Source organism: Anoplopoma fimbria, chromosome 13 (genome assembly GCF_027596085.1).
Source record: "Anoplopoma fimbria isolate UVic2021 breed Golden Eagle Sablefish chromosome 13, Afim_UVic_2022, whole genome shotgun sequence".
Lineage (NCBI taxonomy): Eukaryota > Metazoa > Chordata > Actinopteri > Perciformes > Anoplopomatidae > Anoplopoma > Anoplopoma fimbria.
The window spans coordinates 20,785,776-20,799,316 of record NC_072461.1 but is presented as its reverse complement, the minus strand read 5'-3'; the positions used below and the strand labels follow the sequence as shown (position 1 = coordinate 20,799,316).

The window sequence follows — 13,541 nt, the reverse complement described above, 5'->3', positions numbered from 1 at the left end:
AGCTTTTCTCCCTTTGGCCGTCCCCTTGTCCCCATTCCAGGCTGGGCCCTTCACTCCAGCAGAGGAGCCAGAGATTTAAATCCACTGAGACCCAATTACAGGGACTACAGGAAAAAAAGATGCAAAGTTACTTTTGCTTTAATTGAGGACATGTTAACGCTCTCCTCCGGCCACTGTGGCCACTTAATGTCTCAAATGAAACAGGGAGCCCTGCAGTGGGACTTTAAAACATATATCTGTTTGTGACAAAGGCAAAGAACACTCTGATGTGTTGGATTATATATTTAAGGGTCCACGGGTGTGATGTAGGATGTCGTACTACCAGTGTAAAATAAGAATAAAACAAGCAGATCTCTTGAGTGTAAAAACACATTTTATTTGTTGTGGAGAGGCAACACTTTAATGTGGCGTGTTCATCAGAAGGGATGAGCCGCTCCCTGGTTAGAGAGTTATTTCACTTGCAGCTGCTTGTTTTAATAGAGCCACATGTTAATTAGTATTGTAGTTAATCCCATATTACAGAGACCCAAACTGTCAGGTCATATTATAAACAATCGGTCCTAATGTTCGTGCATGTGACATTTGGAGCTGCTATCTCTCCTAGCAAAATGTTCCCTAGGTACTAATTGGCCTACTTTCCGCTGTCTTTCTTTGAATTGCCAGTTTCTTTATCATTCAGGATATTAGCTTTGACAAGCATCATCCCATATAGCATAGGCCAACTAAAAGTGGAGAGGAGCTGCATCTTTTTTTCTTTTTTTTGCAGAGGGACAGCAAAAATGTGAAAAAATGATTTACACCATCAGGTAATACTGTGAGATCTACCTTCATGGGATATTAAATACAATCTGAAAGAAGAATAAAAGTTCAAACACTTAGCCAGCAGCAAAGTAAGTGTAACTTTTCTCCGCTTGCATTATTTAAGATAGGCTCCATCATTTTATCAATCTATCGATCTCTCACCAGAAAGATGAAAATGGAAAAATAATGAGGCCGATGAATGCTGTGTAAAGAACATCAATGTGCAAAATTTAATTATCTGCGCTGGAAAGAGACGGAAAAATGTGTCGGCTGTTTTCTAAAACAAAAAAAAAGTGAAAAAGGAGCAGTTAATATTTTTCCCTCTCTGCATATTTTAATTACCAGATCAATCATAACTACGTACTGCAGTACTGCAGAGAAAAGAAAATTGCCAGTCTAAATGAAAAACAATAGATTTGCTTTAAAGTCTTCGCTCTTTTGAAGTCTAAATTAAAATTTCAGGTGCCTTAACAAGAACCTTCTTCAGAAAATTATGATATTTAATTAGCGTGTTTAGATTTCGCTGAAATTAAACTTCACAGCCGAGCATCATGTGAAATGAAGACTGGTATTCCTTCGGGTGTTGGGGGGGGGGGGGGGGGACACACCACTGACGAACAGAAGGAATTAAATCACTTGGGCACATGAGGACTGTGTATCCTCTGACAGAAGCTCATGTTCTTGTGACTCGTGCTGCCACTGGCTTGATCTGAGGCCGGGCCTCGGTGTTCAATGGAGCGCAGAAACAACTTTGCTCTCTGACTGTGTCTGTGCAGCTCTGATTCTCTGCCTGAAATCAGAGAGTCGCGCCGTAGAATTGGCGGAGCAGCTCTCCCGTTCCGCCTTTTTTCTCCTCGCATGAGCTTTTCCTGGTTGTACGAGCGCTGATGTTTATTTCTCCTGGCATGTCCTCGCCGGCGCTGAGCCACCGATTTCACACATTTTTATTGGCTAATTTGACTGTGCTCTTGCCAGCAGCTGAGAGTGAGCCAGGAGTCGGGAGAATCCCCGAGACAGAGCTACTGCTACTGTTGCTGCTCTCTGACTTAGGATATGCCTGCAGGGAGCCGAGGAGGGAGGCTCTCACCTGTCTCATAACAAGTAGTTGACCATGTAAGACGGTGGCCGGCTATCTAAGAAACCGCCTCTTAGATTAGTTACTGTCTGCTGCTGGTGAGTGTCTGTTTGCTGAGGGGTCAGCAGGGGAATGTGATTGCCTGTCTCTTAAGGTGACAGGGGTTTAGAGGAGCCGATGTACACCCGCTCGGACGCCCAATAGGAGCGGTGCAGTCGGCGCTGTGCGTGCGTCCATCCTCAAACACGGCTAACATTTGCACAGCAGCAGCAGTCAGGCGTGACGTCTCCGGGCTCTGAGGTTTGCGCTGTCAGGACGGTAGAAATTAAACCTGGCACTGCAGAGCAGAATGTGCTGAAACTCATCAATTCCACATGGCTAGAGAGCCAAGTGCCTATTTATAACACCCCCCCCTCTCTCTTCTTTACCTGGTGTGCATCCCTGGCTCTAAACACGCATCCATAATGATGAATACACCCAACTGGGATGCTCCGACAGGGCATCAGTCAGGACAGGAAAACAAACACGCCAACACATACACACACACACGCCATCAGATCAGCAGAGGAGGGATAAGACTGACACTGGGAAAGGCTGATGGAAAGGTTGAGGCGTCTCAGCATAAAAACACCCAGCAGAATCACAACAATCAGTCACCACAAAGGAAACAAACAAGGCCAGTCAGATATATTAAACTTCTTCAAAAGGCCCAATCTGGAGCTGAAATATGGTGAAACACTGCCACCCAAATTCTGTTATTTTTTTATTTTTATGTAGCCATTTACTGAATTGATGACATTTCATTTTAAAAGTTACTCGCTGAGCTTCTGAGAGACAGACTGATGGTATTTTGCTGCAATTTCTTGAAGGGTGAAAAAATGTATTCAATTTTATGATGTTTGCAAACACTGGAGACAAAAATGCATTTCCTGCTCAAATAGTTGTTATTGTATTGCTTGCATTTCAGTCATATATATATAATTTACATTCACAGCTTTAAAACACATTACTGCATGAAAAAAGAATAACACATTCTTCCTCTTATATATGAAATTCACAAACATAAAACACATTCTTGCTCAATTCAAAACATTGAAAGGTTTTACTGTTACAGCCTTATTTTGTATGACCAGGCAGCAACCTCCAGTTCTGAAATGTGAAATGGAAGTCCCTTAAACGTGCATTCTTTCTAATAGCCGTCAGGGGGCGACTCCTCTGGATGCAAAAATAAATCTGGTTGTATAGAAGTCTATGAGGAAATGACCCTACTTCTCGCTCACTTGCTAGTTTCAACTTCTTTCAAAGTGTGTTTTCATTTCATTTAAGTTAATTGTAACATTTTGGTTGCCTTAAAAATGTCTTATTCAGCGTTCGGTTGTACTTAGCTCCACCCTCTTATGTCACTTCTGGTTGCAGGTAAGATGGCTAAAACCAAGATGGCGACGGCCAAAATTCCAAACTCAAGGCTTTATAATGGTTGTCTACAAACTAATGGGTGACATCACAGTTACAGTCTGTGGATATGAGCAGTAGCATGTGATGGCTAGTGTTTATATTATGTTTGCTGTCAAATTTGACCACCGGAGTGTTTTTGTTGGTTGGAACTATTTATAAAAACAGGCAATGTAACAGCTGTTCATGCGTTAGATGTACAGTAGCTAGCTTGCAACATATATCCTGACTGTTTAGCTGCATGCGAAATCCCCCCCTCTTCATCTTATTTGGACCAGTTTCTCTCTTTTTTCCTCTTGTCTTTGTTCTTTTAGTGGAGTTAGAGGTCATTTTCAAATAACTGCTAATGCATCTATGTCTCAACTTGATAGAGAAAATCAGTGGGCTCTTTGAATCTGATTTATAGCCAATCACATCATCTATCAAATTCACTCTGTGTTGAGTCTGCGCTACGTTAAAGCATGTATTATTATTCTGTAACTTTCATTTGTGGCCACAGTGGCCACTGTTTAGACAAAAAAGTTGCATTGGCTCACCTCAAAAAAGTGTAGAACAAACTGGGTCAATGAACAGTTACTACAACAAGTAACCAACTGAATATAAAAAAGGAGCTAATTGTAAATGGTTTTCTGAAATGGATCTGTGAAATTAAATGAGCCTGCCCCTCAAAAAGCAGCACTGCCTTCAAAAGAAGCCGTGAAAAGAAGCCTTTGACTTTGGCTGTTTGTTCATTTGTCAATGTATGGACTTTGGCATTAGATGAGAAAAAGTGAGATGGACAAGCCGTACAATACGTGATCCAATATCCAGATATAAGTTTGTTTGTCTTTGACTTATCATAATCAATTAAAGTCAACTTTAAAGTAATAAAGACTGAAACAGTATAAGTGAACACAAGTGCATTGAGCTTGGGTCAAAGCAGCTTTTCATGCGAGGACATTAACCCACTGGAGATGCAGAGGACGTAAAAGACTCAAGGAAGGTACTATCTAAAGTCCAATTACAATCTGCAACCTACATCCCTTCCCCTGTGCTCGGTCTCCCTCTCCTCTCCCTACCTTCCCGCCTCCCACCTTCCTTCCCTCTCCTTAGTATGAAGAGGACACAAGTGATAAACCAGGAGCAGAGAGCCGGTGGTTTACATGGCCCTGGAGCCCATTATGTTCCCCACAATAGGCTGGAGGCCTGGACGTGCTGTGAATAGGTAATGGCCTGGAGATCCTGGGCCTGGCCTGCTGCTCAATGAGCCTGAGACAGCCGAGCAGGAGACAGGCATTAGAGATACCTCGTCAGCCCAGAATGGAGCAGTCTGGCCATGGCCGTGGGGGGAGAGGCAGAGGGGAAGGATGGGAGAGGAGTAGCAGGGTGTCGTAAATGCCCCTTACATAAGGTAGGGCATGAATAATAACACAAAGGGAATATTCAGAGGTAACTGTGAGGCAGGGATCTCAGTTTATTGGCAGGAATATGGGCCTTTAATGTACAATATACATAGAAATCAACGCTAGCTTGTTCCTAAAGTGTAGAAGCGTCTTTTATATCACACCGTATGACTCCGCTGCTCACTCAATCCGACCCCATCTTCCCAAGTTAGCCATCCACTCAAGCAATCTGTACCTAATAACCGCAAGGTTTAGCCCATGATGAAGATCTGTCTTCATTGAGCTGGAAAAGCTGTAGCGTCGCCGAGCATTTTTCCTAACGGCGCGGTCCCTCATCTATGAAAGTGCCATAGAGCCCCTCAGACAATTAGGTAGGGAAAAGCTTTATGACCGTTAGACTCACTCAGTGAGCGGCGCTCTCACCGCCAGCGCCGCCAGGAGCGCTGGCTCGTGCAGAAAGGTAATTACGGAGCCTCTCATAATGACACGGAGGAAGCTTGCGTCATAACACCCACAGCCTTTTATCACAGCGCTGTAATTAATTATCATCTTTTACTCTTTGATTCATTCCACTATTCATAACATATTCATACATTCAAGAGAAATTATCATTTCCTTCAGGAATTAATCAAAAGGAGGAAGAGCTGGTCGTCTCTCGATGGATGATCAAAGGCGGTGTTTGCCTACCTCGCTGCTTGGCGGGCGAGCTCAGGGCAAAGGCACCGAAACACACTCTGATACTCCACGACTCTGGTCAAATCATCTGCAAGAGGCTGTACACGACTGGGTTTAAGTCGAAAATGCTGCTGCAGATGTTTCTGATTAATGAGAGGCAGATGGATATGACGATCCAAACAACCAGTAGGACTTTTTTTTGCGCATTATCCTTTGTTTGTCCCGTCCAACATACATCTGACGTTGATAGATAAAACATTTTGTGACATAAAGCTCACAAAAGTTATTTCTTCCTTGACTGTGAAAAGTGAGTCATAAAGGTGAGAAGCAGCAGCCATTTTGAGATTTCTTTACTCAGCTTCATGGAGTTCAAAAAGCTGCTGTATAGTCAAAATACCTCCCGTGCTCTTGTGGAAAAACAAGCAACAACAACAACTCACACAAAAAAACATTGTCTTCCCCCACATCATCACTTCCCAACCTCAGGGGAAGAAATGGCACAGTTAGACTCATAAACAGGTGTCCACCGGCCCCCAGTTCGCAGCACTTTAATAGCTGTTTGATGTTTTTGATGTCTAGTCAGCTCGATCGTACCTTGCTGCTTGATAATGAGGGCCAATAATGATTCCCGAGCTTGAGGGGTTAATGGTATGTAACCGGCAGAGCTGCTAATTACACGTTACAAACTATTTATCAGAATCTCCATCTGCGCAAGCACCACAACTCTCATTGTGCACGCTAAATTACTCCACGGATTATCATTGTAAAGCAAGTTTCAGTAATTAGGGACCCATACTGCTGTTTTCTTTCTCTGAGAGCACCGAAAGACATCAAGAGGAGAGGAGGAAAATAGAATGACTGGTTAATTTGGGCCTGATATTCACATTGGTGCAGGCCCGATTGAGAGGAGGAATCTGCCTCTACCAAAGAACAAAAAAAGACTAGAATATATACGAGAAATCTGTCACTGTTCTTTTTTTCTTTTTCCGCCTCACAAAGGTTTATCCTGAGGGGAGTTTACACTCTAAAGTGAGAGGGAGGTGTAAATTGTATTGAGTAGCTCATATAGTCTTTGTGAGATTTGGCGAAGAATGCTTTATGTACGTTCTGATGGCAGCGAGTGTGAAAGTTGTGTGAACAGTGTGGTCCAACGGGGCCCGTCTCTCCAGCGATCGGTTATTTGAGAAATAACTGTCATATCCCTCAGCCCCAAAGGTGTGCCTGAGACCACGGAGACGCGTACCATCTCCTCTCCTTCTCCTCCGTAAATTTTTATTAAAATTACCTTCATTATGAGACAGTGTTCATTATAAAACCAAAAACGCCGGTCTCCCAGGGCCCTGTGGATTAATAAGGACAGCGGTGTATTTTAAGCCGTAAACTCAGCTCCTCACTGTCCTTAATCTCCTTCCTACTTCACAAGGCCAAATTAACACCTCTCCTCAGCTCTGACGGGACCTCATTAGCAAACTTCCAGGGAAAGAAAGAGGAGAGCAGAACGAAAAAAGAGGAGAAGAAGGAGGGAAGCGACCAATGACAGCCACCAGCTCTGGGATTAACCCTTTCTCCTCCTCCAGCTCCTCAGAAAAGAAAAAAAACTAGGTCGGCAACGTGTTTCTAATCAGTCGCCTGGTTAGCGATAATTAGAAGGCGAGATTGGACGGGAGAAGAGAGAGAAAGTGGGTGGGGAACATTGAAATGAAAAAGAAAAGAAAGAGAACCTGTCATGTCGCAAAACACTTCAAAGGAGCCGACTTCTCCTTCAGAAGTGGCAGGATGAGGGTCCAAATACCATGAGGGCGCTCCTCTGGGCCCCCAAACTGGGAGGAGGAGGGAGTGTGGAAGTAAGGACCCAGTTCTTTCTCACACATATGCATCCTCACACACACACACACACACACACACACACACACACACACACACACACACACACACACACACACACACACACACACACACACACACACACACACACACACACACACACACACTCATGTCAGGACTATCGTTCACCACCTGTACAGTGCAGCTGCAGGGGAGCTTTCGTCTCTCCCAAACCACACAGCCAAACAAGCACATCTAACTCCACCTTCTCCTCGCATTCTCCCCCCTGCAGCAGCAGGTCGAGGTCCCACAGCTTACACTGAGGTCGTGCAAGCTACCGCTGGGTAAAGTTCACAAGCCTCCGCAAGCTGTTTGACATTACCAATAAGGTCAAAGTGTATCAGAAAAGCACCAGAGGATTATATTATTATGGTGTGCCAAGATGCTCGCTGCACCTCGAGATCAAACAAATAGTTTTGCGTTTTTTTTCACAGCAAGCTTACTTATCAATGTGCACAACGTAAGCTTGTGAAAGTTACACAAGAGAGACCGAGAGGTACCCAGAGAGGCCCGCAGCTAGCAAGATAAATAAAAAAATGAAAAAAAAATCATCGCTCATTATCAGCCATCTATTTTATCTACTATGAAACATCCCTAGACTCCCAGTTGTCAGACATCAATGGTGCTTAAATTAATCCTGTGGGTTTCCTGTTAGCACAATAAAGACATGGAAGGGTGCTTCTGATATTTGTGCGACTTTACAGTTAGAGTAATTGAATTAGCACACAAAATCAACCGCAGTAGTAGTGCGGAGTGTAGTATTGAAGAATGTGATAGCTCCTGCCAGGGAACCCGGTTGCTCGGGCATAGTCAATTATAAAGCATTAAAAAGAATCTGCCAATAATCACTTCCAAGAGAACTGAACAATCCATGCTGAGTGTTCTCGTGTTTACCGACGATGGGGCTTTCAGGTTCCACGCTGAACGGGAGTTTAGAGGGGAGAGCGAGACTGAAAACATATTTGCGGTATCATTTCCATAAGCCTTTGCTTTGCGGACCATAACGCAGCTCACAAATGTGATTTATGACCTTGGTTTAATGGCATGGAGCAGAGTCTTGGTAGGTATCAGATGACTTTTTCAATATGGCGACGTCAGAGGGGGCACGGCGAATGCACCATCACAACAGGAAATGAGGGCTTGTCTCAGCCAAGAAAATATGAGAAGCCAGATATCTGATCATCTAATGGCAGATAGATGCTACTTCACTTTGACAGAAAAGGCATCAGTCAATAAGCAGCAGATGAGCAGCAACACGGAGAGCATGTCATGGATTCCTCGCCTCTGATCGAATCGTCCATTCCAGAGGCACAATGATCCGCACTGGTCAGTGTACATATAATATCAAGCAGGGGTGTCTCTTGCGTCAGTAAATTAGAATGTGAAGCAGAAGAAGAAACGCTGAGGAAATCATTTATAAAAACTGGTTTCTAGACATTCTATGTTTTATTCTGCAGAATCTGGAAATGCTACATAAATCTGTAAAATGCCATGTGACTCACCTGGGCCTGGAAACTCTTGAGAACAGGTGCCACCATCTCCCGGACTTCCTATGTACAAACCAAAAAAAGCAAACTCAGTCTCAGCATTTTTTCCATACTGCAGATGCTCCACCTGTTTAGGAATCAGATTGGCCCCAGTGAGCTCCATAAAGAAAGAGGTCTGAAAAGCTTTAATGTTAATGGATTCTCTCCGTAGCTGCTTTTTACGCTGTATGTGTGAGTGAGTGTGTGTGTGTGTGTGTGAGAGTGAGGTATGTTGCTATGGGGTGCGGGTATTAGTGGTTAAACCTAAAGGGTTTGAGTGGGCATGTTTGAAAAGTGGGGCTTTCCAGGAGCTTGCGTTAGAGCTCAGAGATCCAGACTTGTGCGAGCTCCCACAGCCTCAGGTAAGGGGATTGTGCTGCCAGTGGTGACAGCCTGATCCTGTCTTAAACGCCTGTATTATACTGACAAGATTACAGCACCACACTACATACTCAAGGCTGAGATAGACGGGCAGCATAGCCACAGAAAATAGCCTGCAGGCTCATTTATTAAATATAAAAATATTCTCTTTGACTTCAGTTTATACGTCAATAGATGATCATTTCAAAGAAGATGATGGAAAAAGGACAAAAATCACATCTGTATCATTCAGAGATTTAGCTTGTTTCATGTATTCAGTTCAATCCACTTTAATTGCCATTTTGCCTATAAAGAGTAAAGTTCTGTAAGGTACAATTTAAACATAATGCACAAGAAAAAGGAAGAAAAGCACAGTGACACAGATAGCAAAACATAAAATACAATACTTTAAATAATGAATAATGCCGGATACAATTTGGCAAACTATAGTTTAGTAGTATTGATTTATTACTGCTACAGTAACAATAGGAAATACCATATCAATTGATCAAATTCAGTTTTCAGGTACACAAAAATGCGAACATGGGTGTTAGAGGTAATGGTGCTCCTTGTAGAAGTACTCCTCGGTTAAAGGCTTAATGGTAACTTGTGTAAAAAATACCTTTTAGACATATTTGCTCAAACTGTCACTTTATCCTGACAGCAGTGTATGAGACAGATAATCTGTGAAAAAATCTGGTTCCTTTGCCTCGTTTTAGTGATCCTAATGGATCCTAAATCCCATCCGTCTCTGATCCAAGTTTCTCTGATCAAACTGTCAAACTAGGCAACGCTGATCAAATACAAATCAAGATTCTGTTTCAATGGTTCTGCATTGCCTATTTCACACCTCAAATGTTTTCAGAAACATGTGTTAGTGTTCTGCTTAGCTGTAAAATGAAACTGTTTTTGACCATGTTGAAAACAGTCAAGACAAAACCGCCGACCGGTCGGAGCAAACTTTTCCCATTTCACAGATTAACAGTACATTAAAATATGTTTTACCTATATACACAGGTGAGAAATACACAATACAGTATCATAATCTTGAATCATATTTGATCAGCGTTGCCTAGTTTGACAGTTTGATCAGAGTTCACAAGCTTCACGACAAGTGATTGACAGTAGCGTTAGAGACTCCTCGGCTCTGATTTGTTGTTTTTCTTTCGGGCGAGGTGAAATCTTGCAAATGCCTAAGGTGATGCAGAGGAACCTGATTTTTTCACAGATTATCTGTCTCATGCACTGCTATCAGAATAAAGTGACAGTTTCACTTAATATAACATAAAGTTATTTTCTATAGAAGTTTCCAACTGCACCTTTAAGTTCTCTATAAACTCTGGTGACGAGTCCTGCTCAGGGAGGTGGAGTACAGAAGGATAGTGATCCAAGCAGCACCATTTGCATGTCTAATTTTTCCTAATAGTTAAATCGGCCATTTATGTTGGATTTACCTATGTTTTTGTAATATTTGTACAGTATTCGCATACCCATATGCCTGTGATAGAGTTACAGGTTGCTGTGTTTGTACCGTTCATACTGGTCACAAAGAGACCGTTTTCCAAAGTGAATCAAAATCCACAGAACTCCTTCTGTGCTGATATAAAGTTCAGTTGAAGAAAATATTCAGAGTTAGAAAAGGTTTCCTTTCTAAGCTGCAGCAGAGGGAAATATCACATTTTGTACTAAAGAACCTGTAATTTTGGAAGACCTGCACTTAATTTGGCCAACTCAGACAGCTGAAGCCTCAAATTAGCTCTGGCTGAACTTTAGAATGGATGTTTGCAAAGAGAGAGGAGTGTGGATGTTAGACCTCATCTCTTTCATTTGGATAAAGAATGTCTTCGCAGCCGATGAAGGCAAAAGAAACAGCAACCAAGAACTCTTTCCCATATATGGGCTTGAGAGAATTGTTTTAAGACAGACTTAGAAATGCCAACCTATCCTTTAACATGTTTCTTCTCTTTGTACTAATTTTCTTCTGTGCATTTTGTCTTTAATAAAAACAGGGTGTTTGTGATAGTCATGTTTGAAGACGGTGAGCTCCTCCTCATTAACATTCATCAGATTGTGTTTAGTCAGAGACACCTGTTCCTGTTCCACCACAGATATTAGGAGAAAGTCAATATCATCTGCCAGTTCAGACGCAAAGATAACTTTATTTCATAAACTGCCGCTTTAGCTCTGGAGTTGAAAGTTAGTGGCAAAGTTGGTGCTTATCCCCCCCCCGGGCCCTCATCTCACCCAGCCAGAGGCCGGCGTTACTGCAAGGCCACAGCATTTAAATATTAACTGAGCTGCTGGAAGAGGAAGAGTGGGCTAACCCCTCACTACTCAAGTGCTGTGTGTCGTTAATATAAATATATACTAATGCAGATTTTACAAAAGAAATAGATAATTCCCTGTACAAAGGTGTATGCGGGGGCTCGAGTAGCGGCAGTGACACAGACAGTCAGCGGCTGCTGCTGAAGTGAAGATGAGGGAAAAAAAGACACATAGAGTTGAGAGAATATGGGGGAGGAGGGAGGTGGGGGGGAGATGATAGACTCACCTCAGGGACATTTCTCTTGAACTCCCTGCTCAGCTCTACCAGGTGCTTGTGGGAATGTTCGCTCTCCTCTTGTCGACCAGCCAGCTCAGACGCCACAGAGTTTAGCTCCCTCTACAAAACACACACAAAAGAGAGGAACGGTGAGAGGGGGGGAGAGCGGAGAGAGAGAGAGAGACGGCACTTTAGGGAGCCTGCCAACGCTCATCCAGTAAAGCTTAGAGTGTACATAAATAAAAATACACTGCTGAATATTAACAATGTAATCCTTCATGATCTCACAGCAGTAATACTTACAGCTAGCCCTGGCCCATAAATAATTAAGCCAAAATAAATCCAATGCCTACAGTAGCAGAAGGCCTTTTAGATAATCAGTATTTGAAATAATCAATACGCTTGCAACAGCTATAGAGCGCCAGTGAGGGAGCGGGGATGAGAGGGAGGGGAGGAGAGTGAGAGTGAGAGAGACAGTGGAGGGGGAGGGGGGGGGGGGAGTCACGTGTAGAGACCCAATAACCTGACATACACCCTTGCAAACAAATGCAAGAGCTTCCTCCTGAGCTTCCTCCTGAAATGAAGGGCTGGTGTTTTTTTTTTAAGCCCGGCCAAGACCTGATTCAAACATACAAACGCCTCGCTCGCTGTCGTAATTACCACAGGTCAGATCTATTTTCACCCTCTTTTCAATCTCTCTCCCATCGCCTGCACCGATCTTTATATTGATCCAGCATAGATTTCCAATACGTGACAGCAGCCTGCATGGCTTAAACCAAATTACCCTTTTTGCTGCAACAACAGCCCTGATGGCTATTCCATTAATGTCCATGCACATCTTCTTTGCATCTCTGTGTTGTACGAGAAATGAGAGCTCCACCCCGGCAACGTGTCTGATCCCGTATTCAAAGCTGCTTGTGCAGCAAGCATTTCATCAGAACCTTGCATTCATGCCGGACTCAGCTGCACCACATGCCATCCACAAATCCGATATTATCGATCAGTCATCCAATTCCCGGCTCTTTCAGCAAACGTGGGGGGAGAAAAAAAAGAGAAAGAAAACAGATTCAAACTCGACTCTCCTGAACTGAGCAGCATACAACTGTACATTCACCTCCTCTTCATTTTGACTGCGATTCTCAGTCATTTATGAGGCTCTTCTCCTGTAACTGCTGGGTTACAGTGTAAAAAGTGGAGTGGGGGGATTCAATTACCACTGCGAATTTTTATATGACGCCGGGAAATTAAATTGACTGTGTTTTAATTAATCTGCAGTCTTACTTAAAGGCAATTTAATAAATCATCACCAAGGAAAAAAAAAAAACGGGAAAATGGAAGGGTGCGGCTGCCACGTGGGACGGTCGCAGCCTGTCGGTCAGAGGAGTGGGCCGTTAATTGAAGGGCTGCTGGTTCAAGTCCCTGGATTGACGAGTCAGAGAGTGGTTTAAATTGGACAGAGTGTAGATTAAATGTGATAAACTGCGATGCTACACTTTAACAATACAACTTGTGTCTGTGAGCAAGGCTTATTTTAACACCTCGGCAGTGACAGTTCGTTGTGACACTGTGCTGCTGTGGACATCTAATTGGCCAAGTGATACTATTCTACCGTCAACAATGGATTAACAGTAGTAGTTTTTAGAAAACATTACTTTACATCAAAAAACAGTACACTTGATAGGGACTATTTTCAACTACTGATCGATACACAGTTTGTGCAATAGTGAGTATTTACTGCACCAGGATGTTGTACATGGAATTGATACAAAATAAACTGCTGTGTCCGTGTTCATCTTAATGATGGAACATGCCACCCGGGATAGTTTGATATTTTGGGAAATATT

The 13,541-nt window shown here is 43.0% G+C and overlaps 1 protein-coding gene across 1 annotated transcript in view; it reads right to left on the bottom strand.

Moving 5' to 3' along the window:
* The window catches only part of cux2b (cut-like homeobox 2b), a 90,331-nt gene that overhangs the window by 43,266 nt on the left and 33,524 nt on the right, over positions 1–13,541 (bottom strand). The window contains 2 exon segments of the mRNA XM_054611367.1: positions 8,772–8,819; positions 11,707–11,817. Of these exon segments, the coding sequence (XP_054467342.1) occupies positions 8,772–8,819; positions 11,707–11,817 (159 nt within the window).